This window comes from Pygocentrus nattereri, chromosome 15 (genome assembly GCF_015220715.1).
Source record: "Pygocentrus nattereri isolate fPygNat1 chromosome 15, fPygNat1.pri, whole genome shotgun sequence".
NCBI lineage: Eukaryota > Metazoa > Chordata > Actinopteri > Characiformes > Serrasalmidae > Pygocentrus > Pygocentrus nattereri.
Genome location: NC_051225.1, coordinates 39,788,458 through 39,814,856, shown reverse-complemented (window position 1 = coordinate 39,814,856; position 26,399 = coordinate 39,788,458). Strand labels below are relative to the sequence as shown.

Genomic DNA, 26,399 nt, shown 5'->3' with positions numbered 1-26,399 from the left:
GTCATTTCTTCAGGTTTCCCTTCAGGGTTAAAGATCAGCTTTAGGTGTAGTAAACGTTCCACAGCCTCACTGCGCTGTGCAGGCTCTGTGCAGATAAATGGGCAAAATCTTATTGGCTTTTTACACTTTCTGCACTTTCATCCTTGCAATCTGTCCATGATAGTAGCATAACTGCTATACGGTAGTCGTTTTTAAATGTAATTTCTCTGCTTTAAACACTTTGCTCTTTTTCTTGCCTTCATAGATTTCCTGTCTAAAGTTGTTATTTGAGTGTTGTTTTTGCTTTTTTTACAGCCACTAATCTCTGGTGGGTCTCAAAGTTATTGCTTTGTCTTTCCAGAAGTTTGACATTTTTTAAACCAACTGTGCTTTGATTAATCTTTCAGCTTCTGCATAATTTAATCATTTTTGAACTGTTCTTTTGCAGCACTCTGGAATGCTATACCAGCAGTTCAAGCATTTGCTGATGTGCCTTTTGACTTGATAGTGAGCTGCAGCTAAATGTTAGGATATATGCCAGCCTGTATTTTTATTGTTGACGTGTTGTTTTGCTAACAATCCTATACAATGTTCATATGTTTACAGAGTCACTCTGACAGACTGTAATACACTACAGGAAGCGTAGGGGGCGATACGGCTTCCACTGTTTCATTTAAAAAGCTCTATAATGTTCATATGATCCACACAGTCGCTCTGACAGACTGTAATACACTACAGGAAGCGTAGGGGGCGATACGGCTTCTACTGTTTCATTTAAAAAGCTCTATAATGTTCATATGATCCACACAGTCACTCTGACAGACTGTAATACACTACAGGAAGCGTAGGGGGCGATACGGCTTCTACTGTTTCATTTAAAAAGCTCTATAATGTTCATACGATCCACACAGTCGCTCTGACAGACTGTAATACACTACAGGAAGCGTAGGGGGCGATACGGCTTCTACTGTTTCATTTAAAAAGCTCTATAATGTTCATATGATCCACACAGTCGCTCTGACAGACTGTAATACACTACAGGAAGCGTAGGGGGCGATACGGCTTCTACTGTTTCATTTAAAAAGCTCTATAATGTTCATATGATCCACACAGTCGCTCTGACAGACTGTAATACACTATAGGAACGTTTCTGTGTGTGTGTGTGTGTGTGTGTGTGTGTGTGTGTGTGTGTGTGTGTGTGTGTGTATGGAGATGAGACAAGCCAAGTCATCACTGTTTGTGATTATTACATTCCTGCTCATCATCTCTGCTCTGCTGGTTATGTATTTCCCCCAAAGCCGTGCCAGGTGGGGACCGAACCTTGTTTTAGTAATTAATAGTTAATGGAGAGACAGCGAGAGAGTGACGAGTCGGAGCTCTCCGAGGCTAAGCTTGGGATGTGTTACTTTTTTTTTATTTTTATCTCGAACCTTCTCTCTCTCTCTCTCTCTCTCTCTCTCTCTCACTCACTCACTCACTCACTCACTGCAGTAGAAGCAGCCGCCTGTGAAATTGGGTTCTAAATTACACCATGGAGAAGCTTAGCCATCAGTCCAGCGCTAAGTCTTTTTAAGAGCAGCCCAGAGCAAGGACACATTCACCACAGGCCTGAGAGGCACTAGCACCCATTCTTCCTGGAGATGGCAGGATACCACTTATTCTTTTCCACTACTGACACTGAGACGCTGAGCATCGACTGATACTGATTACGCTTGAGTAAATAGGTCGTGAAACGCTGGTAGTTTGCATCTTTCGTGAGCTGAAGGAAAATTTGCCGTCTGCGGCTTTAAGGTGGACAGAAGTGATCATATTTGTCTTTTGATGTCTTTTGATGCAGAGTTTTTGTTCTGGTTCAATCCTGATGTTTGTTGTCTGACTTCACATGCACTTACTAGTCTGATCATAATCAGATTTCTACAGTTATCTGATTATAAAGTGCTTGTGTAAACACACACTCTGATTTCTTACATCAGATTAAGGTCTCTAAATCCCATTAAGAAATCTGATTTGTGTCAGTAGTGGGGTATTTCGGTGCACGTATCCCTCACTCTGATTTCTTTCAGTTCTCTCAGCCTGCGCATGTGTGAAAACCCACGAGATGCAGCGTAGCACTTTTGGAGCGATGCTGAACCGACTGCAGACTCGACCGAATGAAGGGTTTAAATATTCTACATCTTCCAGACCATGTATTTTCATATTTTCAGCTAAAGTGACGTTTTTTTTTTAACCTGCTTGTGACCAAACAGAGTTTTACATTATGTTATTATTATTATTCTGTGAGTTTATTGACCGGTTATAAAGCAGACATCCGATTACTGCCTGACTCATTTAGACCTGGAGTTCATCTGTTTTCTGACCCAAGAGCATGTAAACACACTAAACCAGTTACTGACACAAATATTTTTATTTTTTTTGCATTTTTCAAATTATTAAGAATACAAACACATTTTGTTGAACATGATTTGGCTCCAGAACACAATATTGTACATGAGCTCATAAGCCTAATACGACTGCGTAATGCTAAAGTGACTGACATGGCACAGTCAGACGTGGCTGTAATCACTGAGAAACACTGGTAATAATTCCGTTACCCTCCACCTCATGTGGAACAAATCCCATCCGAATAGGCCTTAAAACTTAAGACTTAAGAAATATACAGGCTACAAAGTTACATATGCAGGCTATATTTGATGTTTTCTTTCTCCCAGTAGATCAAATTGAGTAAATAAACAGTAATTGTGTATATAACCGTACAGAGTGTGTGTTAACGTAATTACATATTCAACAGAACTGGCCATTTGGCCAAACTGCATACGACTGTAAACTCTATAGCAATATTGGGTGTCAATTGAGGACCATCTTTTCTGCTTAGACACTAATGTGTTCTGGAGTGAAAGTTTAGTATTTGCACTTTCCGCACAGTTTATCCACTCATTTCAATGAGCTGCGTATCAGACTTTATTCACACAACACTGGTACATGTTCTTGCTGACTAGGACGTTCGGTTAAAATAACACTGACTGACAATGCAGAACCATCATCATCATCGTCTAAGTTCACCCAAGGGACAGGCATGGTGGTCATAAATTTGCCCCCCCCCTTCCTTTCCTTTACTGGGGTGAGTGTGTGTCCCTGTGTGTGTGTGTGTGTGTGTGTGTGTGTGTGTGTCATTAGACGGCTTATCTGCACGGCCTGGCTGTCACTGTGTGCCGCTGTGGGGGTGGAGGGGGGTGGAGTGACTGATGAGTTGAGGAGCTTTTTAGCCTACAGATAAAGGCAGTGAGAGAATAGGGACTTTTATTGGAGTGTAGCTCCCTGCGCCCTCCATCCTCACAAGAAACACAGGCCTTCATTCTGTGCTTATACAGCACTTTGAAAACCGCCTGAAATCCAAATGGACCTTTTTTGGCACTTTAAGTTCGACCGCCCACTGTCGTATCGTTCAAAAGACAAAATTCTTGTTTCTTTATAACCTCTGATCGAAGTGTAGTGATTTGTGCCACCTCTAAATGTTATGAGTGTTTGGTTGCATCACTGTGTGCTGGGAAATTTATACTAACCGATAATATTGTAGCTTGTTTTCCCTCCTCCCCTTTAACACCCCTGACCAATCATCAGAGAGAACACACCGATCACCTCCGCTCCATGTATGTCTGCCCACAATCTCATTTCTTCTCACTTTCAGTTTATAGGCTGGTAGGTAAATAATAAATTGAGTTATTTTGGCTCATTAATGCTGAACAGCCACGTTAATGTCAACAGAAGTGAGAGAGCTCTGTGATCAGATGATGATTTGACACACACACACACTTATTTCTGTGAATTGTGGGACCATTAGATAGACTTCCATTCATTGTCTATAGACTTACCCAAACCTTAACCAGGACTGCTGCTAGCCTAACCCTAACCTTAACTTTACCCTCACCATAAAAGTTGTAACGCTTTATGTTGTTGGTGCTATGTAGACCAATGACCAATGCAATTGGTCCCCATAAGAAAGAGAGGTCCCCATAACATGAGTGTGTGAACAGGTTTTGGTCCTCACAATGTGGTATAAACCCGGTCCATACACACACACATACTCCATCTCTTGCTCAAATGTTAGGTGTTTATACTTGTACGTTGATTAATTTAATGTGATGTCTTTTCCTGAAATCTCATTTTCTTGCTTTTGCTGTACAAGTGTAAAAGCGAGAGTGGCTTGGATGCTCACAGGCTAGGCCGCTAACTGGTGCTTCGCCTTGTCTGTCTTAAAAAAAAAAAAAAAAATTATTAAAATTAGAGCTTTAAGCAGTTAATTGTTTTAAAAACTATAAGAAAACAGAATATTGTAGTACATTTTTTTCACCAAATCGTTTTTTTTTTCTTCTTCTGTAAAATGTTCTGTAACGTTGTTTAATAGATCCTGCTGACTGCCAGCGTATGACTGCAGGTAGCCTGTTTCACTCAGAAATACGTCACGTTAAGGAAGAAAAATGTGTTCTTTAATAACAAATTTAGGCGCAATGATTTCAGAGCTTTTACGGAAACCACAGTCAGTGATCATACATGTGAAGCCTCTCAAAAAGTGAAGTGGGTGGGGAAGGGCTGGGCTTATGCTATGAACACACCTACACTCAAAATGACCGCATTACTTCCTGTAGAGTCAAGCTGTATGTAAGATATACAAATCGAATCAATCGAATCATGACCTGAGAATCAAAAATTATATTAAATCTGAACACAACCTAATGAGAAACTGTAGAACAGACTCGGTTTATATCACAATACCTACATTTAGAGTCGGTTATTCATTCAGTCTAATGAGAAACTGTAGAACGGATTCGGTTTATATCACAATACCTACATTTAGAGTCGGTTATTCATTCAGTCTAATGAGAAACTGTAGAACGGACTCGGTTTATATCACAATACCTACATTTAGAGTCGGTTATTCATTCAGTCTAATGAGAAACTGTAGAACGGACTCGGTTTATATCACAATACCTACATTTAGAGCCGGTTATTCATTCAGCCTAATGAGAAACTGTAGAACAGACTCGGTTTATATCACAATACCTACATTTAGAGCCGGTTATTCATTCAGCCTAATGAGAAACTGTAGAACGGACTCGGTTTATATCACAATACCTACATTTAGAGCCGGTTATTCATTCAGTCTAATGAGAAACTGTAGAACGGACTCGGTTTATATCACAATACCTACATTTAGAGTCGGTTATTCATTCAGTCTAATGAGAAACTGTAGAACGGACTCGGTTTATATCACAATACCTACATTTAGAGCCGGTTATTCATTCAGCCTAATGAGAAACTGTAGAACGGACTCGGTTTATATCACAATACCTACATTTAGAGTCGGTTATTCATTCAGTCTAATGAGAAACTGTAGAACGGACTCGGTTTATATCACAATACCTACATTTAGAGTCGGTTATTCATTCAGCCTAATGAGAAACTGTAGAACAGACTCGGTTTATATCACAATACCTACATTTAGAGTCGGTTATTCATTCAGTCTAATGAGAAACTGTAGAACGGACTCGGTTTATATCACAATACCTACATTTAGAGTCGGTTATTCATTCAGTCTAATGAGAAACTGTAGAACAGACTCGGTTTATATCACAATACCTACATTTAGAGTCGGTTATTCATTCAGTCTAATGAGAAACTGTAGAACAGACTCGGTTTATATCACAATACCTACATTTAGAGTCGGTTATTCATTCAGTCTAATGAGAAACTGTAGAACGGACTCGGTTTATATCACAATACCTACATTTAGAGTCGGTTATTCATTCAGTCTAATGAGAAACTGTAGAACGGACTCGGTTTATATCACAATACCTACATTTAGAGTCGGTTATTCATTCAGCCTAATGAGAAACTGTAGAACAGACTCGGTTTATATCACAATACCTACATTTAGAGTCGGTTATTCATTCAGTCTAATGAGAAACTGTAGAACGGACTCGGTTTATATCACAATACCTACATTTAGAGCCGGTTATTCATTCAGTCTAATGAGGAACTGTAGAACAGACTCGGTTTATATCACAATACCTACATTTAGAGTCGGTTATTCATTCAGTCTAATGAGAAACTGTAGAACGGACTCGGTTTATATCACAATACCTACATTTAGAGCCGGTTATTCATTCAGTCTAATGAGAAACTGTAGAACGGACTCGGTTTATATCACAATACCTACATTTAGAACCGGTTATTCATTCAGCCTAATGAGAAACTGTAGAACGGACTCGGTTTATATCACAATACCTACATTTAGAACCGGTTATTCATTCAGTCTAATGAGAAACTGTAGAACGGACTCGGTTTATATCACAATACCTACATTTAGAGCCGGTTATTCATTCAGTCTAATGAGAAACTGTAGAACAGACTCGGTTTATATCACAATACCTACATTTAGAGTCGGTTATTCATTCAGCCTAATGAGAAACTGTAGAACGGACTCGGTTTATATCACAATACCTACATTTAGAGCCGGTTATTCATTCAGTCTAATGAGAAACTGTAGAACGGACTCGGTTTATATCACAATACCTACATTTAGAACCGGTTATTCATTCAGTCTAATGAGAAACTGTAGAACGGACTCGGTTTATATCACAATACCTACATTTAGAGCCGGTTATTCATTCAGTCTAATGAGAAACTGTAGAACGGACTCGGTTTATATCACAATACCTACATTTAGAACCGGTTATTCATTCAGTCTAATGAGAAACTGTAGAACGGACTCGGTTTATATCACAATACCTACATTTAGAGCCGGTTATTCATTCAGTCTAATGAGAAACTGTAGAACAGACTCGGTTTATATCACAATACCTACATTTAGAGTCGGTTATTCATTCAGCCTAATGAGAAACTGTAGAACGGACTCGGTTTATATCACAATACCTACATTTAGAGCCGGTTATTCATTCAGTCTAATGAGAAACTGTAGAACAGACTCGGTTTATATCACAATACCTACATTTAGAGCCGGTTATTCATTCAGTCTAATGAGAAACTGTAGAACAGACTCGGTTTATATCACAATACCTACATTTAGAGTCGGTTATTCATTCAGCCTAATGAGAAACTGTAGAACGGACTCGGTTTATATCACAATACCTACCTTTAGAGTCGGTTATTCATTCAGCCTAATGAGAAACTGTAGAACAGACTCGGTTTATATCACAATACCTACATTTAGAGTCGGTTATTCATTCAGCCTAATGAGAAACTGTAGAACAGACTCGGTTTATATCACAATACCTACATTTAGAGTCGGTTATTCATTCAGTCTAATGAGAAACTGTAGAACGGACTCGGTTTATATCACAATACCTACCTTTAGAGTCGGTTATTCATTCAGCCTAATGAGAAACTGTAGAACAGACTCGGTTTATATCACAATACCTATATTTAGAGTCGGTTATTCATTCAGCCTAATGAGAAACTGTAGAACAGACTCGGTTTATATCACAATACCTACATTTAGAGTCGGTTATTCATTCAGCCTAATGAGAAACTGTAGAACGGACTCGGTTTATATCACAATACCTACATTTAGAGCCGGTTATTCATTCAGTCTAATGAGAAACTGTAGAACAGACTCGGTTTATATCACAATACCTACATTTAGAGTCGGTTATTCATTCAGCCTAATGAGAAACTGTAGAACAGACTCGGTTTATATCACAATACCTACATTTAGAGTCGGTTATTCATTCAGCCTAATGAGAAACTGTAGAACAGACTCGGTTTATATCACAATACCTACATTTAGAGTCGGTTATTCATTCAGCCTAATGAGAAACTGTAGAACAGACTCGGTTTATATCACAATACCTACATTTAGAGCCAGTTATTCATTTCAGGTCATATTTACTTCGTGTGCGTGTTAAAAGTTTTGCTATGTTAAGGTATTTAAGGATAATGTGGCTGTTGGTCAGGAAGGTCACCAGCTTCAGTTGTTTTAAGTTACTAACTAGCTAAATGTGCTTTGCCATCTTTTGGCTTTAGTCTTTCTGTGTGTAGAGAGGAGAATTGTGGGATAGCGTTAGTCGTCCTGACCTTGTCTATGCTCCTGTCCAGAGTCAGCCCAACAGGATGTGTCCGGAGGTCAGTTTTAGCAGGTCTGGATTAATAGCAGGCTTGACCTGCTGTCCACTTGAGCGGACCCTGGGTCAGCCTGGGGGCACTGCAGCCAGAGAGGATTCTGGGTAACCATGTATGTGGATAACAGGCATCATGGATCATAAAGCCAGAGAAGCTGTGTGTGTGTGTGTGTGTGTGTGTGTGTGTGTGTGTGTGTGTGTGTGTGTGTGTGTGTGTGTGTGTGTGTGTGTGTGTGTGTGTGTGTGTGGATTACGTGGATTTGTGTTTTATGAAAAGGTGAATAAAAAAATAACAGCACCAAAAAGCATCTGTTTCTTTGTTCCTCTCTAAGTTCCCTCAGACGTCTTTACACTATAAGAGAATGGGATTAAAACGTGCTCAGCATTGCTTGCTTAAAATACAAAAAGTAAAATGTTTGTTTGCTCATATTTATCCATTTATTTATAAAGCGGTATATTCTGTTGATGAGTGGACAAAATAAGCTCTATCCTAAGATCAGGATGTATTTATTACTTTTAGTAATTCAGTAAAAGTATTTAGAACATAGAACCTAAACATTTAAACCACGTGATGTCCACAGAGTGAGAGGCGTGTATATGTTTCTTACATAATTTACGTGAAAAGACATATATCATATCTCAGTGGTCGGAACCAAACCTCGTATCTCCAAAGTGGTAACTTTACAGGAGAAGGAAAAAATATACTCTAGTTTTAATGTAAGTCAATGGAACCAGATTTTTTCTACGTCATTTTACGCTGGTTCTTTTGGTCCATTCTTCATAAACTTTACACACAATGTAAAGAACAACAGACATTTTCAAATTAGGTCAAAAACTGAAAAAAAATGGAGATACAAAATTATGTCCTGCCAGCAGCGAGATATATATCTATATCTATATCTATAAATATCTATATAAATAAAATGCAATATATATCTATATATCTATATCTATAAATATCTATATAAATAAAATGCTATATCTATATATCTATATGTATAAATATCTATATAAATAAAATGCTATATCTGTATATCTATATGTATAAATATCTATATAAATAAAATGCTATATCTATATATCTATATCTATAAATATCTATATAAATAAAATGCTATATATATATATATATATATATATATATATATCTCAGTGAATGTATATATGTCATTTATACAGTCAGTGATTGTAGATATGATATATATCATATACAGTCAGTGGTTCAGTTCCTCCGTGGTTGTATCCTCTCAGTGGAGGCTCTTGACTGGAGCTTTACCAGAAAGCTGCTGCTGTTAGTCTGCTAACAGCTGTTAGGTTGACTTCTCCATAGTTCTCCTGCGAGCGTCTGTTCAGCGTTGTCTGCTGAAGAGCTGAAGGAGCTGAAGAGCTGAAGGTTTTGCTTTAGAAGATGTTTTAAAACTGTATTTGAGGAAGAGCTACAGTACATTCACAGGTTCTATCAGAGCAACACACAGTGCTGCAGCTGGGCTTCGAGAATGAGTGAACAGCTTTAATAACTTTGGCAAGCTTATTAATAAGATTTGTAAATTTTAATACATCAAAGAGCATTAGATTGCAACTTTGAACTTTGATGGAAAAGTGATGAGTTCAGCTGGGATGCTAATGTTAGGTACAGTTTTTGATGGGAAGGTGTTTAAATGTTTGGACCTTGGCGTTTGATCAGTAATCCATTATGTTACTGAAAGTGTACTTTATCAGTATGATAAGAATCAGTCGTCTGCAATGGAAAACATTTTGAAACTGCTTTTTCCAACCAGCTCTGCTAGTCGGTCTTATACAATGTGATTAACGTTTTTTATAATCTCTCCGCAGGGCTACTTCCTTCTGTTTGAGTCCATGTTGGATTCTGTGATTTTTGCCCGGGACATGTATCTTGCAGAAGGAGGATCAGGTGAGTGTGTGTGTGTGTGTGTGTGTGTGTGTTTATCTACACATCTTTTGGTTTTCTGAGGCTTATTAAACACTGCTGCAGTACTGCATACAGCATTGGTTGCTGTAGTTAATCCTTTAATCATATAAACTTGTTATATTATATTAGTACAAGCATTTGTGTCCCTGTCTGTTCTCCTGCTGCCACTGTATGTATGTATGTATGTGTGTATGTGTATATATATATCCATATGTATATATGTATATATATATGTGTGTATATATATATATATATATATATATATAAAATGTATATTAGGTTAGCCTCACGATTCGATTACGATTCACAGGACTTGTTACTTTAAAACCAAAGTTTTTATAATGATCTATAATGAATTTACTTCCAATATCTTTTATTAATAAAACTAATAGAAGTGATGTGGTGAGTGAACTGGCAGACTCTCATTCACTGCCCTTGTTTGGAGCACACGAGACGCTGCTGCCACTCATCTGTGATAAAATGCGCCGTTACGGTGAAATAAGGTCCAGTGATGATGGACGTTACAGCCGTCCGGCCCGTTTACTTTAGTGATTTTATAACTGGATTTGGTCGTGTTGTAGAGAGTCGGGGTCACTGTGTCAGTAAAGTATCTGCGAGACTGGACGTGTGCTGCTTAGCATGAAAGCCCCGTTTCTCATCGAGACTGCAGGTCACTTAAAAACACCGTGTCTCCTGGCCAGTAGAACGAAAAGGCAGAGAGAGATTTAAGACGAACATTTGGAGACTTATTCGCATTTATAAGCAGCGCAGTTGAACGTTAAATCTGCAACGAGAGACTGTCAAACACTAAGAAGCTGTGAAGCTGAAGTCGCTTCTCTTCCGAATTTTCCGTTCCACCTTAAAGGATGCTGCATATTTACATTCAGCGCCTCAGTCAGAATTTAAGGTGGAACGGAAAAATTTGAACAAGAAGCTGGAGAATAAGAAGCGACTTCAGCCTCGTAAAACAGCCGAACGCTGAGAGACATTTTCCAATAAGCTGCTCTGGTTCTGAGGACAAGTTTTCTGGTGCAGACGGGAAGAAAGCGGCTATAGCTGAGCTGAAGCTTAAAGCAGAGCGAAGTCCGTCTGTGTTTTCGTTTATATTTTTTAGCCTATATTAGGACATCAGCACACACTGGGACATACTGGGCATTAAATGTGGCTCCCAAAGTTTGGTTTGGGACTCTGATCTAACCTGGCTTTAACGCAGAGGAAGTGTTTTTGTTATGTGACCGTCACAGACCGTCCGGGCGCTGCACTTACCCACTTCCAAGTTCCTCCCTTTGTGTTCCGTCAACATTACAGTATAAATTAAAATTTACAAAATTGATTTTTGACATTTGTGAATCGATTCAGAATCGTTCACGTCCGCATCGCGATGCATCTAAGAACCGATTTTTTTCCCACACCACTAATTTTTATATATATAAACCATGAAAGTGAACATGCAAAGAACCGCTTGCATGATAAAATGGTTCTTTGCATGCTGAAATGGGTCTTCAGATTAAGGGAAAATGTAATAGATTTGGTTCTACATAGCACCAACAAGGGTTCTACTGTTGTTTGACATCAAGCTTGTAGCAATAAAAGAACCCTTATTAGTGCTATGTAGAACAATTTTCAAAAAGGTTCTATATAGAACCATGTACAACACAATCTCCATCAATCTGAATAACCATTTCTCCATGTGAAGAACTGTTTAGTCATTCAAGTGGTTATTTGAGTATTCATGGTTCTGTATAGAACCGTTTTCTTTACTAAAGGCCGTTGACAAACCATCTTTGTAGATCAAATCTGAACACAAGATCAAAATAAAAACAAAGACCTGAGTGTGATCAGTGTTAAAACCGAGTAGTGGCCTGTAGGGGTGGACAATATGGCAATATTTCATCAACGTCTACCCTGCTCAGTTACAAGAGTACATATGTGAATATTGTACATCTTTGTTGTTTCTGGACAAACAAATCTTTTGTGCTCATATTTGTTTTGGTTTCATGAGGAAAACAATGTATAAACCTAAGGAGAAATCCAGTTTACTGTGAAGTACAGTTCAGTCCACTCCACTGCATTTCCAGAACACCTGCGTGCCTCAAGGCTTACAGCAGCGCAGGTGGCAGTACAGAGTGGATTCAGCGTGATGGCAGTGATATTCAGCATGCGGTGTGTGTGACAGAGCCCTGACCTCAACCCTTTCGAACACCTTTGGCATGAACTGGAACAGAGATTGTGAACCAGACGCTGACCTTCTAGATGAACGAGCAAAAATTCCTACAGACACCGTCCAAAATCTTGTAGCAAGCTTCCCAGAAGAGTGGAAGCTGTTACAGCTGCAAAGGGGGACCAACTGCACATTAATACTTATGGATTTAGAATGGAGTCATGAAAGCAGGTGTAGTGTATCAGTTCAGCTGTGATATAGCTATGAAGGAGCACTGAGGATCACGGACTCGAGTGCTCTTTAAAAGTGCTCTCCACATACCATGACCATCCTTCTCCACATACCATGACCATCTTCAGAAACACTGCGTCAGGCTGGAGGCTGTGTTCAGTATTTCTGCTGTGTTCGTGCTCCGTACGGCAGGCCGGAGGCGGCTCTACACCTGCGTGAAGCAGATTGGTTTGCTGGCCTTTCCCGGCTTCGCGGTGTGTCCGAGCAGCATTACTTACCGCTGCCCCCCACAGCTGCTCTCTCTCGGTTATAGGACCATAACCTGCGCTCCTTCTCCTCCTCTCCTCTCATCTTCTGATCATTAACCTCTCTCCTTCATCCCTACACATCACTCACTGCCCCCATGATGGGGGATTTTTTCTTCTACTCTGCCTCTTAACCCCCGCCCCCCCAGCCCTGCCTCAGCCCCACCCCTCCAAAACTGCCCAAGCAGAACTTCTTCATGGCCGGTGGTGACGGGCCGAGTGTGTGTATGGACTGGGGGGGTGTTAGGGTGCTTGACGAACGGGCCATGAGCACCGAGTCGAGAAGGACACAGATGTCAAAGCTATGAATCATGGGACATGGCCCCTCCTGCCCCCCTCTTCTCCCTGCTGTTGTGGGACAGTCCTGTTTTCTGCCCGATCAGCACTCCCTGCTTTTTCCTGGGACACTTACACCGTCACTAATCGCAGAACAATATTTTTTCCCCTGCCCCTTGTTTTCAAGGGTCTCCTTGCCCCATGGAGCTGAACTACAAGGGCTGGTCGAAACCTTCCTCTACGAAACGGGACCCTCAAGGAAAAAGAGCATTACTTCTTTAACGCGGCTCTGTAGGCGACCCCGCCAGGCTGCAGTGATTTTTATGGTTGTTGTGAAGAGAAAGGACTATAATACATTGAAACAGCATTAAACTAAGATATTACAATGTCTATCGTAATTTTAGAGTCGGGAGTCTCTGAAAAGCCTCATTACGCTTACACAAGCCCTACCCCTCAGTCTCAACGAGGATCAGGACACCCTACCCCTCAGTCTCAACGAGGATCAGGACACCCTACCCCTCTGTCTCAACGAGGATCAGGACACCCTACCCCTCAGTCTCAACGAGGATCAGGACACCCTACCCCTCAGTCTCAACGAGGATCAGGACACCCTACCCCTCAGTCTCAACGAGGATCAGGACACCCTACCCCTCAGTCTCAACAAGGATCAGGACACCCTACCCCTCAGTCTCAACGAGGATCAGGACACCCTACCCCTCAGTCTCAACGAGGATCAGGACACCCTACCCCTCAGTCTCAACGAGGATCAGGACACCCTACCCCTCAGTCTCAACGAGGATCAGGACACCCTACCCCTCAGTCTCAACAAGGATCAGGACACCCTACCCCTCAGTCTCAACGAGGATCAGGACACCCTACTCCTCTGTCTCAACGAGGATCAGGACACCCTACCCCTCAGTCTCAACGAGGATCAGGACACCCTACCCCTCTGTCTCAACGAGGATCAGGACACCCTACCCCTCAGTCTCAACGAGGATCAGGACACCCTACCCCTCAGTCTCAACGAGGATCAGGACACCCTACCCCTCTGTCTCAACGAGGATCAGGACACCCTACCCCTCAGTCTCAACGAGGATCAGGACACCCTACCCCTCAGTCTCAACGAGGATCAGGACACCCTACCCCTCAGTCTCAACGAGGATCAGGACACCCTACCCCTCTGTCTCAACGAGGATCAGGACACCCTACCCCTCGGTCTCAACGAGGATCAGGACACCCTACCCCTCGGTCTCAACGAGGATCAGGACACCCTACCCCTCAGTCTCAACGAGGATCAGGACACCCTACCCCTCGATCCGCACGCAAAAACGAAGGGGTAGGGCTGAGTGTTGGGAGAGAAGGGTGGAATGGGAGTGGGTCTTAGACACAGCTGAGCATTCAGACAAAATCTGTTCATATATAAATTTAGTAGCTTTAACAGCATCTGCAGAAAGTTTGGGTGGAAGAGGCGCTGCTAACATGCTTTTAGTAAGTAGATAGATTTAAAGACAGTATCCCAAAAAAATGTCCCATTTATTTTAACGTTAAGCTGGAAAGGCCCGTCTGGTGTGGGTAGCTGTGGTGCGGAAAAGAAACAATTCCAAATATTTAGCCTTTCCTAATCGAATTTCTAGGTCACTTTTTCTGCATGCCTACGTCACGCTGTGTGTTGGTCAGTAATCCCCAATAGTCTGTTAACAGTGGTTTCTGGGACTGTAGATGTCTGCAGGTCTACACTACAGTTTTTTGTTTTTGTTTAGAGATTAAGCTGAGATGAAAACGCATACGTTTAATTTATATTCTCGCTTAAAACATGAGGAATCCTCAGCACGACGTCTGCGTGCTTTATTCAGAGTCGTACAGGAAACATGGCCGTGACGTTGGTCCTGCTCCAGAGGGAGCGTAATGGTTATATTATGTAGGTCTTAATGTTTTCACTTCAGTCATTTTCTTCATTTGTGCCTCTAGCCAGTTTTTTGGTTTTGCTCAGTGACCTTGGCCTTCATTAGCTGTGTAACCATGGGTGTTAGTGGCTCATCCATTAGCATGTAGCATTGCTCTGACTTGTGTAGCCCCCGCAGCTGGAGGCGAGGCAAGCTTTGAGTGCTTTCCTTATTGCCAACCATAAAAAAGCATTAAAAGTGATGAATTTTCTGATGAATGTGTAATTTTTATGGTTATGACCATCAGTTGAATTCTGTGTTTTTGCTGGAAGCTGTTTGGTGCTTAAGCAGAAAGACATTTGTTTTCTTTTAAAATATAAGTAAAATAATCAGGAGGATAATTAGGTCATGCTCATCCTACATGGAAATGAAGGAGACGTTATATGGCTGCAAGAACCGTCTGTTTACCTTTATACAGTCAAATAGCTCAGTCACTCAAAGTGATTTGGTGTGAAGTGGTTCAGACGTCTTTACAGTGGTGATGGGAACCAGGCGTCGCCATGACTACAACACAGATATAGACACTTTATTTACCATCCAGAACCACCAGAGAACCTACACGAGTCTTCTGAGTTCATATGGAATGTTGATGATGGAAAACAGTGGAAAATCTGGAATAATGAGTTTTCTTTGGGGACTATTTTGCCGCACAGCGCCCTGCATGTCTCCCTCCACCATGAATGGAGTTGAAGTTCTCTAAACTCTCATAAAACAGCGTCTCAGTCATCAGGCAGTGAATTCAGAACCAGTTCATGTAGGAACTTTCTGTGAGGGGCTTTTAGAGGGACGTCTGGTTCCATTCACCACCACTGTGAACGGTCCTGACTCCAGAGGCTTCTCTAGAACGGAGCGTTTCACTCCAAACCGCTCTGAATGACTTTTTTGAGAATTTTTTGAGAATTTGGTGAAGTTTTTAAAGGAAATTAAAGTTGGAAGCAGTTGAAAAAACACAGTCAGAAGACATCCATTCCTCAAAACGCTTGCAGTGGCCTCCCACCATGAATGTGTTAAAATAAGTGGATTAAAATACATTTTGGGCCAAAACTTAAGCCACAAATGTATATAAAACAATGTGTCAGACATCAGGCAGCGCATTCATAACCATTTCATGCAATAATTTTCTGTGAGGTGGTAAATTTTAGAGGTGGACGTCTGGTTTCTGTCACCACCACTGTGAACAGTTCTGACTCTGAGTTTCTCGAGAGCGAAGCGTTTCACACCAAACCGCTCTGACTGACTCTGTTTACATCTTAACCACTTAATTATGCCAATTAAAAAAAAAATTGGTGGAGTTCCCGTCTAAATAGGCAGGTTTTCACTGTGTTCTTTAATCCAAAACTGTGCTTTCACCGTCTTAGTGTTACGCCAACACGCTTTTACTCCAACTTTGACTTCAGTTTGAGTGGGTAATGTGTTTTACTGCTGTTTTATTTTAGCTTTAGTTTAGTTTACATTTACTGCATTTGGCTGACGCTCTTATCCAGAGCGACTCACAATTTGATAAATTTACACTGGTAGGCGAAGGTGGTGTTAGGAGTCTTGCCCAAGGACTCTTATTGGTATAGTGTAGGGTGGGGGATTGAACCCCAGTCTACAGTGTAGAAGGCAGAGGTGCTACCCACTACACTAACCAACCACTACCCGTCAGTAGTGAGCATTCTCTCGTCTTTTCTTCAGTTTATCCCAACAGCTGTAACATCAGCCTCGCAGCAGTGGGTGACACAGAGAAGCACTGCGACCGCATTGCGTTCTGGGACGACGTGTACGGTTTTAAGATGGAGTGTATGAAGAAGGCGGTGGTACCCGAGGCTGTGGTGGAGGTCCTGAAACCAGAGACGGTCATTTCAGAGCCAGCGGTCATCCAGGTGGGCACTTGCTTTTTTTTAAAGTGATAATATGATGAAAATCTAATTCTAATTGATGTTGTTTAAGCTACATTGGCCTTGTATCTCCAGTGCAAAGACTAAAGAAGTTAGTTACTTCTGACTTAAGCCTGTTCTGGCTGATTGACCGGATTTGGGGAGAAGGGGAGGTGGACTGGGTAAATATGATTTCATGTAACCATAATGTTATTCCTTTACTGAGTGGTTATTTATATACTAGGCTTGAAAGGGTAACCATGTAGAGTATAATTCATAGTTTTTTGCACATACAGTCATGTGAAAAAATTAGGACACCCCATTAAATAGTCAGCTCTTTATTAAGAAATGTTTACATATCAATGTCCAATGTTGTTTTTGTTTATTTCTGGAAAAGAACGTGATTTAATTGCAATTAAACAAAAAAATAACATTTGTTTTACTCATGAAACAAAAGATATGAACAAAAATATGTATTATAATGGAGGAAAAAGTTAGGACACCCTGCCCTCTAATAACTTGTGTTGCCTCCTTTGGCTGAAATAACTTCGTTGAGACGCTTCTTGTAGCCATCTACCAGTCTCCGACATCGATCTGAAGAAAGTTTGCCCCACTCCTCGTGAAAGAATTCTGTCAGCTGTGAGATGTTTGAGGGGTTTCTTGCATGTACAGCCCGTTTTAAGTCACTCCACAGCATCTCAATGGGATTAAGATCTGGACTCTGACTTCCATTCCAGGACTCTCCACTTCTTAGTTTTCAGCCGGTCCTTGGTGGATTTAATGGTATGTTTTGGGTCATTGTCATGTTGCAGGTCCAGTTCCGCTTCAGCTTTAATTTTTTTTACAGATGGTCTCACATGTTCCTCAGGCGGCCTCTGAGACACAGTAGAATTCATGGTGGATTCTATGATGGTAAGCTGGCCAGATCCTACTGCAGCAAAGCATCCCCAAACCATGACACTTCCACCTCCATGCTTCACAGTTGGTATGAGGTTCTTTTCCCGGAATGCTGTATTTGGTTCACGCCAAACAGGTTCTGGTGTCCAAATAATTCAATTTTAGACTCATCTGTCCAAAGAACATCATTCCAGAAGTCCTGGTGTTTGTCTGCGTTCTCTCTGGCAAACCTCAGCCTGGCCTTCATGTTTTTCTCAGAGAGTAAAAGTTTCCTCCAAGCACACCTTCCATGATAATTAAACCTGTGCAGTCTCTTTCTGATAGTTGAGTCATGCACTTTCACGTCAGTAGCAAGAGACTGCTGTAGATCCTGTGATGAAGTTTTAGGATTTTTCTTTTAGTGTCTTACGGTCTGCTCTGAGGGTGAACTTGCTTGGACGCAGTTGTTTTGAATGGCCTCCACTTGTAAACAATTTTCCGGATGGTGGAATGGCTGATGTCAAATTCTTTTGAGATCTTTTTAAACCCCTTACCAGACTCAGCAGCTGCAGTCTTCTTTCTGAGGGCCTCAGACAGCTCTTTGGATCTCACCATGGTGCTCACTCGCACTCCAACAGTCAGGGAAACTAATTTTCTGAGGTTTTAATAGAGCAAGCCTCATTCAGAACGCTGGGTATAGGAGAAAAGATAGAAGATGGAAGGTATGGAGAAAAATGGAGGGCAAAAGAAAGGGGAGGTAAGGAAAGAAAAAGGGGAGAGAGGGAAAGAAAGGGAAGAGAGAAGTAAATATAGTTTAGAAAAAAGGTAAATAAAAAGAAGAATGGTGAGGCAAGGAAAGAGGGATGAGAGAAAGGGAAAGTGGGGAGCTAGAGAAGGGAAGAGAGGGAGTAGAAAAGAGAAAAAATAGAAGGAAAGAGTAGAAAGAGGATAAGCAAAAGAGAGAGAAGGGAAAAAGGGGTGAGAGAAGGATAGAGGGAGAAGGAAAAGGAAAGACGAGGAGAGAGAAAGGAGACAGAAGGAAAGGAAAAGGGGAGAGAGAAGTAAAGACGGGAGAGAGAAGGTAAGCAAGAAGAAAAGTGAGAGAAGGAAAAGAAAGAGCGGGGAGAAGAGAGAAAGAGTGAGGGGGAGAAAGGTAGGGAGAATGGGAAGCTAGAAAAGGAAAGAGTAGAAGAGAAAAGGTGCAGAGAGAGAAGGAACGAGGGAGAAGGTAAGCAAGAGGGAGGGAAAGGGACGAGAGATGAAAGAGGGGAGGGGGATGAGATAAGGGAGTGGAAAGAGAGAAGGTCAGTAAGAGGAAGAGAAAGAAAGGGAAAGAGCAGAGTGAGAGATGAAGGTGCGGAGGATCCTGTGGGCTGTGTTGTGTGTTGTGGAGCTGCTGATTGATTAGTTTAATCTTGCTGCTGGATTTTCCTGCAGCATAAACAGCCTGAATTACAGACGCTTGTCGGCTCTGTAATCTGACACTCACTCAGACTTTCACCCTCAAAGCAGTTGCAGCAGTTTCTCCTGCCACTGTGAACTGTAGAGAAGAATGTTTAGCTCAAACAGCATTTGATGATTTATTTAAATTAGCCTAAACACAGTTCAACAGCTTCAGCTACACTAGAGATACCGCACAGCATTCGTTAATGAAACAATTAAACACTAAATTCTTAAGGCTGTTACACAGGATTTTTCCCCAAAAAGATTAGCAGATCCATCCATCCGTCCTCAACCGCTTATCCGAGTCCGGGTCGCGGGGGCAGCAGCCTAAGCAAAGAGGCCCAGGCCTCCCTCTCCCCTGCCACCTCCTCCAGGTCTTCCGGAGGGATACCGAGGCGTTCCCAAAACGGTCGAGAGATATAATCCTTCCAACATGTCCTGGGTCTTCCCCAGGGTCTCCTCCCATCAGACATATCTGGAACACTGCCCTAGGGAGGCGTCCAAAGGCCATCCTTACCAGATGCCCGAACCACCTCAACTGGCTTCTTCAGCGTGGAGGAGCAGCGGCTTTACTCCGAGCCTCTCCCGAATCCCAGAGCTTCTCACCCTGTCTCTAAGGGAGAGCCCGGCGACCCTCGGAGAAAGCTCATTTCGGCCGCTTGTATCCATGATCTCGTCCTTTCGGTCACTACCCAAAGCTCGTGACCATACATGAGAGTCAGAATGTAGGCTGACCGGTAAATTGACAGCTTCACCTTCTGGCTCAGCTCTCTCTTCACTGTGATGGACCGGTGTAGGATCTGCATTACTGCAGACGCCACATCAATCCACCTGTCGACCTCTCGCTCCATCCTTCCTTCACTCGTGAACAAATTCCTCCACTTGGGAGGAGAAGGAGAAAGATTAGCAGAATCCATATAAGGCAGTCATATATGGCAGTCGTGGGCTGGAGGTTAGGGAACCAGCCTTGTGACCGGAAGGTCGCCGGTTTGATCCCCAGAGCCGACAGTCAACGACTGAAGTGTCCTTGAGCAAGACGCCTAACCCCCAACTGCTCCCCGGGCGCCATGAATAGGGCTGCCCACCGCTCCGGGCAAGTGTGCTCACTGCCCCCTAGTGTGTATGTGGTGTTTCACTTCACGGATGGGTTTAATGCAGAGGTGGAATTTCGTTGAAAAAGTTCTGTTTGCTGCTCCCGAGTTTTTGTCGCTGATGAAAGTTTGCAAAAATTGAACAAAGAGTTAATAAAATAATGCCAAGTTCGCGTTTGGTGTGCGAGATATTGTTAGGAATGCTAGGACTGAAAGATTCGTCGTTTCAATTAATCAATTAATCAATTAATACATTTTTAAAAATGCAATTTACAAGGTGCAAGAGCTTCAGTTACTTGAGTTGATAGCATACATTATCAAAAACGTTATCAAAAAAGTTTTAAGAGGGGAAATTTAACCTAATAACACAGAGCTGTATATTGTCTGGATAGTTTGACCAGTCAGAGGCAACCAAACCTCCATGTGTTGTGACATCACAACCACAACTTCTTGGTACTCTGGTAAATTAAGGGATCAATCCTCAAGCCAGAAAAAAAGTGGATATTCTGGTCTTCTTGATAAAAGAAGTTCTCTGAACCTCAGTTAATAGAAGATGAAGGTAATTTAATTTGCTTTTTAAGTGAGGCACAGCCAATTGAAGCAGAGCTCATTTACATACATCAGCCTTTTTAATTCAAATTGATTGTGATGTTTCTGACACTGCATTACTCACTGTCGTCTATAAACATGGACAGGATTGGCTACATTTAGGTTATTTATAATTGTTAACTGTCTCTTTAAGAACCATAGAGTTTTTTTGCATGACATGTATTCAAGAGCAAAAATGCAAATGTAAAACCTCGTCCTTCGTAAAAACCTTGGTTGTGGCAAGCGGTGGGAATGAAACACTGGTCCGTCTCCTGCACGCTGAAAAATTTTACATATCTCACAGATCAAGTTTAATAACGGCTGTTGGCCGTGGTCAGGAACCCTTAAAATGGACGCTATCTTGCGTGGAATCTCGTTAAAATATCAATGGAATGCTTCCTCTGGTGAAGGAACGTGATGTGTGTTTTATAGTGGGTGAACATTTGGAGCTCTCTGCTTAAAGGGAAATTTCACTAGTTGTGTGGTGCATAATTCAGTGTGTGAGATGTAAACTGAGAGATCCAGAAGGTTTGGTGTGAAGTGGATCAGACGTCTTTACAGTGGTGGTGATGGGAACCAGGCGTCGCCATGACTACAACACAGATATAGACACTTTATTTACCATCCAGAACCACCAGAGAACCTACACGAGTCTTCTGAGCTTATATGGAATGCTGATGATGGAAAATAGTGGAAAATCTGGAATAACGAGTTTTCTTTGGGGACTATTTTGCCGCACAGCGCCCTGCATGTCTCCCTCCACCATGAATGGAGTTGAAGTTCTCTAAACTCTCATAAAACAGCGTCTCAGTCATCAGGCAGTGAATTCAGAACCTGTTCATGTAGGAAATTTCTGTGAGGAGCTTTTAGAGGGACGTCTGGTTCCTATCACCACCATTGTGAGGAGTTCTGACTTGGTGAGTTTATCTAGAACAGAGTTTCACACCAAACTGCTCTGAATGACTCTGTTTATATCTTAACCAAATTATGCAGAGATTTTGAGAATTTGGTGAAGTTTTTAAAGGAAATTAAAGTTGGAAGCAGTTGAAAAAACACAGTCAGAAGACATCCATTGCATAAATTTTATTCTTCCTTTATTGGGATTATTCTCACATCATCTACTACAGTGTGGTATGGAAATAGAAATATCCAGACCTGGATACAAGGTCTACAAGGCATTGTGAGGCATACGTCTTGAGTTCTTGAGGGTTCTGGGAAGCCAAAAGTGCCTTTGCGAGCTTATAAGCTCACATACGTTCTGAGGTTTGGTGTTGTCTGTTGCAGACCGCTGGAAAACGATTCTTTCACTGTTCTGACTGGTGATATTTGAGTTCAGAATACTGCCACCATTTAAAGTGGAGCGGGAAAATTTGTCTGAGGTTGTTTTCTCCGCAATTCTGTCATGTTGTTCGCTGAAGACAGGCGAACATCATCTCCGCATGCTGGGGCCTTAAGACAACCCGCTTCAGGAACAGCTTTTTCCTGATGCTGTAAAGTTACTAAACTCTACTGAGTAGTATAAATGTAGTCTGACTGTAAGATTTCGAGAGGGGGTTGTGTTAAATCTTGTATACTGTATTGTTTATTGTTTATGTATTAAACTGTATGTTTGTGTATTTTTGTTACAACACAATTGAATTACATCTTGTTGCTCCAGATACGAGCGACAATGCGGCAATAAAAAGAATCAAAGGCCCAACATCATAGAAAACAGAATTTCCCTCACTTTCTACAATACGACATTGAGATATTATGTAAACATTGTTTGAGTTTAAAAAGTACTGTTTACTCCTCAGTCCATGCGGTCCATACGCAGAATATACAAATATATATCAGTCTTAAAGACACAGTAACGCAAAAACCTCCGGTTTAATTCTCAGGGATAAACAGAGACTGGAGAATGGTCCTGTAGAAGTGCATTAGGACTGCACGCCACCTCAAGGATAAAGTGCAGGAATCTTTGACTGTGAGCTCTTTAATCTTTTCTATACAAGTTAGACTTTAACTGTCCCTCCTATTTTCCCCCTTAGACATTGGACTGTAATGCTGTGACCACCTCTGAGCTGGAGTTTACTGCAGATTTCACCCTGAAGATGACAGCCAGCACACACTGCACTGTGAGTGTATACACACACACACACACACACACTGTAACCTGTAAACTATGATATGAGATGCCTGTCAATTCCTTAAAATTTTCCAAAACATGCTTATTGCACTGCAGACTACATGTACATTCAGATCCACAGAACATCTCTGGAGCCAGTCGGAATTTCCCTAGAGCCAGTCAGAATTTCCCTAGAGCCAGTCAGAATTTTCCTAGAGCCAATCGGAATTTCCCTCTGATCAACTGGAACTTCCCTCTAGTCAATTGAAATTTTCCTCTTGTCAATCTGAATTTTCCTGGAGCCAATCAGAATTTCCCTGAAGCCAATCGGCATTTCCCTCTAGTCAATCAGAATATCCCTATAGTCAGTCAGAATTTGCCTGGAGCCAATCAGTGCTCTGTATGCCTACAGAGAGGAGGAGCTAAATACAAACATATTCAGCTCCAGCGTGACAGTGACAAGTGCTAGTGAGACGGAAAGAAGTTAAAGCCACTGCACAGTGGCCAAAAATGTGAACCTTTTTTTTTTTCCCGTGAAGGTCAACACACTCCGACTCAAAGTTCAGCGGTGCTCGCGACTCTGGCAGCCAGTCTTTTAGGTAAATAGCTTAAGATAAGTTACATTAGCTGATGTTGCTAGCCTGGCCTTTTTTAGCTCATACATTTCAGCTCGAAAAACAGCCAGTCTGTGGAGATACGGTGGTAGTTGATGCTGAACACTTTATTTTATCCCGTTTATTTTATCCAGTCTGCTGTGTGTTGTGGCGCGGCGCACCTGGTGTGTGGTGGTCTTTTACAGTGTCCCACACTCATTTCAGCAGCAAAGTAATTTCCCAAACTGTACAAAACATCACAGAGAGAAACTGGAAGCGAATTTGACACCCTCAGTAGCGCTGCATAGTTATTTCAAATAGAGAAGGTGAAGCTCCTAAGAAGCACTTTTAATTTTAAGGTTTTCCTCCTCGTGATTCCATTTTTCTGAATGGGAATTTTGTTTGTAGGCAAAATAAAGACTTCATTGTTTAAACAGCTGTTTTTTCTTAAATGTGAAGATACTGAAGCCATTAGCGTGGCCCAAAACTGTGGCCCCACTGTACTGTTACATCACTGACACACACACACACACACACACACACACACCTCAATCTGAGCTACTAATGGAGGGGGTCAGGTGTAAAGATTAATTAGGGGCGGAGTGATGGATGAGCTGTTTCATTGGCTGGGATAGGTCAGGTGGTTCAGCTACCTGCATGATTGATAGACAGTCTACCTGTGAAAGTCATGGTAGCATCTGGAAGCTTTTACTCCTGTTACTTCATAAACTAAGCTCTGCCTGAAAAACTGAGAAGCTCTCGTCCTTTAGTAGTCCACAGGTATTGATGTCAAACTGGTCTGCATACGGAAATATTCAAATCTAAATGCATAATTATAAATTTAGTTCCATAATTAATTGCCTTTACATTAGATTTCTATTATCTGTGAGCAGATTTGATGCTTTTTCTGCTGGCGTCAATATCGAAAAATGACAAAAAACAGCAAAAATGTGAAGTTTCTGAAAAACTTTCCGCTAACACATTTCAGAGTGTGAACAGTGAAGACAAGCTGGGAGAGTTAAACAGTGTGAATTTTTTTCATGTTAAAATGTTCATTTACAATGTGGTGATCATATTAGGGTACCATGCTAACGTAATGTAGATTGAAGCATAAAGCGATGATTTAAGTTAAGTGATACTTTTTTGATCCCACAAACGGGGAAATTCCACCTCCGCATTTAACCCATCCGTGAAGTGAAACACCACATACACACTAGTGAGCACACACACACTAGGGGGCAGTGAGCACACTTGCCCGGAGCGGTGGGCAGCCCAATCCGCAACGCCCAGGGAGCAGTTGGGGGTCAGGTGTCTTGCTCAAGGGCACCTCAGTCATGGACTGTCGGCTCTGGGGATCAAACCGGCGACCTTCCGGTCACAGGGCCAGTTCCCTGACCTCCAGCCCACGACTGCCTCCTGCCCCCTTATTTACAGTTTAAAGTATTTTGGTAGCCTCATGAAATTATGACATGGAAAAAAGTAAATTATATTAAATACTGAACTGTAACGATCTATTTAGTCACTTTGTGTCCAAAAATAACTGAATATTTATCTGATCAGCAAGATTTGTTTGCTTTGTATTAATCAAAACTCTTAATATTTACAGATTCTTACAAAGTCTTTCAAACTGTGAGTACTAGCATCATATTACACACTTGGTTCTTTAGAAAAAGCAGTGGTTCTTTTTAGAGCAAGTTCTATATAGACCCATTTGCATGCTTAAATGATCCTTTGCGCTGTGAAAAGGTTCTTCAGATTGATGGAGAATGTCATATCAGAAGAGCAGAAGATAAAAATAAAACCTTTTTTGAAATTGGGTTCTGCTGTTGTTACAGTGCCAAGCTTGTCACTTTAGAAAAGCCATGTTTGGTGCTATATAGAAACGTTTTAATAAAGGTTCTATATGCACTAAAAATTGTCCTTCAAGGGTCCTTGAAAGATAAGGTAGATGCTTTTTTGAAGAGGGTTCTCTATACCAGCAAAAAGGGTTCTTCTGTTGTTACAAGCTTAATATTGTGTTTAAATAGTAGAACCCGTTTTGGTGCTGTGTAAAACCATATACAATGCATTATGAAATGGTTCCATATAGAATTCTATAATACTAAATAGAACAATTCCCTTTATTAAAGAATCCTTAAAGAACCATCTGTAACATCAGGAGGAGATTTCCAAGCAGACATCTAAGATGCAAGTTGTTCTGCTGTAAATGTAAGGCTCACACTCTTCAAGCACTCTTTAGTACAGACAATGGTTCTATATAGAGTGATACACTCACCGGCCACTTTATTAGGTACCCCTTGCTAGTAAAAGGCTGGACCCCCTTTTGCCTTCAGAACTGTCTTAATTATTCGTGTCAGACTTTCAACAAGGTGTTGGAAACGTTCCTCAGAGATTCTGGTTGGTTATTTGAGTTCCTGTTGTCTTTCTATCATCTGGAACCAGTCTGCCCATTCTCCTCTGACCTCTCACATCAACAAGGCGTTTTCGTCCACACAACTGACCGCTCACTGGATATTTCCTCTTTTTCTGACCGTTCTCTGTAAACCCTAGAGATGGTTGAGCGTGAAAATCCCAGCAGATCAGCAGTTTCTGAAATACTCAGACCAGCCCGTCTGGCACCAACAACCACGCCACGTTCAAAGCCCCTTAAATCCCCTTTCTTCCCCGTTCTGATGCTCGGTCAGCACTTCAGCAAGTCGTCTTGACCACCTCTACACGCCTAAATGCAGTGAGTTGCAGCCGTGTGATTGGCTGATTAGCCATTTGTCTTAACAAGCAATTGAGCAATTGAAGCAATTGATTGTACCTAATAAAGTGGCCGGTGAGTGGATATGTATTTGCATGCCTGATTGATTCTTTGTGTGATGAAAACATTCTTCAGA

At 41.5% G+C, this 26,399-nt stretch overlaps 1 protein-coding gene across 3 annotated transcripts in view; it reads left to right on the top strand.

Moving 5' to 3' along the window:
• Positions 1-26,399, top strand: part of prmt3 (protein arginine methyltransferase 3) — a 126,339-nt gene that overhangs the window by 59,682 nt on the left and 40,258 nt on the right. Inside the window, exons 11-15 of one of the 3 annotated variants that reach the window (XM_017718598.2) lie at positions 9,948-10,026; positions 16,638-16,825; positions 22,848-22,934; positions 25,124-25,146; positions 25,647-25,860. In XM_017718598.2, coding sequence (XP_017574087.1) covers positions 9,948-10,026; positions 16,638-16,825; positions 22,848-22,934; positions 25,124-25,146; positions 25,647-25,701 — 432 coding nt within the window. In that variant the 3' untranslated portion in view covers positions 25,702-25,860. Of the gene's footprint in view, positions 1-9,947; positions 10,027-16,637; positions 16,826-22,847; positions 22,935-23,463; positions 24,725-25,123; positions 25,147-25,646; positions 25,861-26,399 lie in introns of those variants that run through there. The other 2 variants (XM_037545508.1, XM_017718597.1) reach the window with 2 other exon arrangements.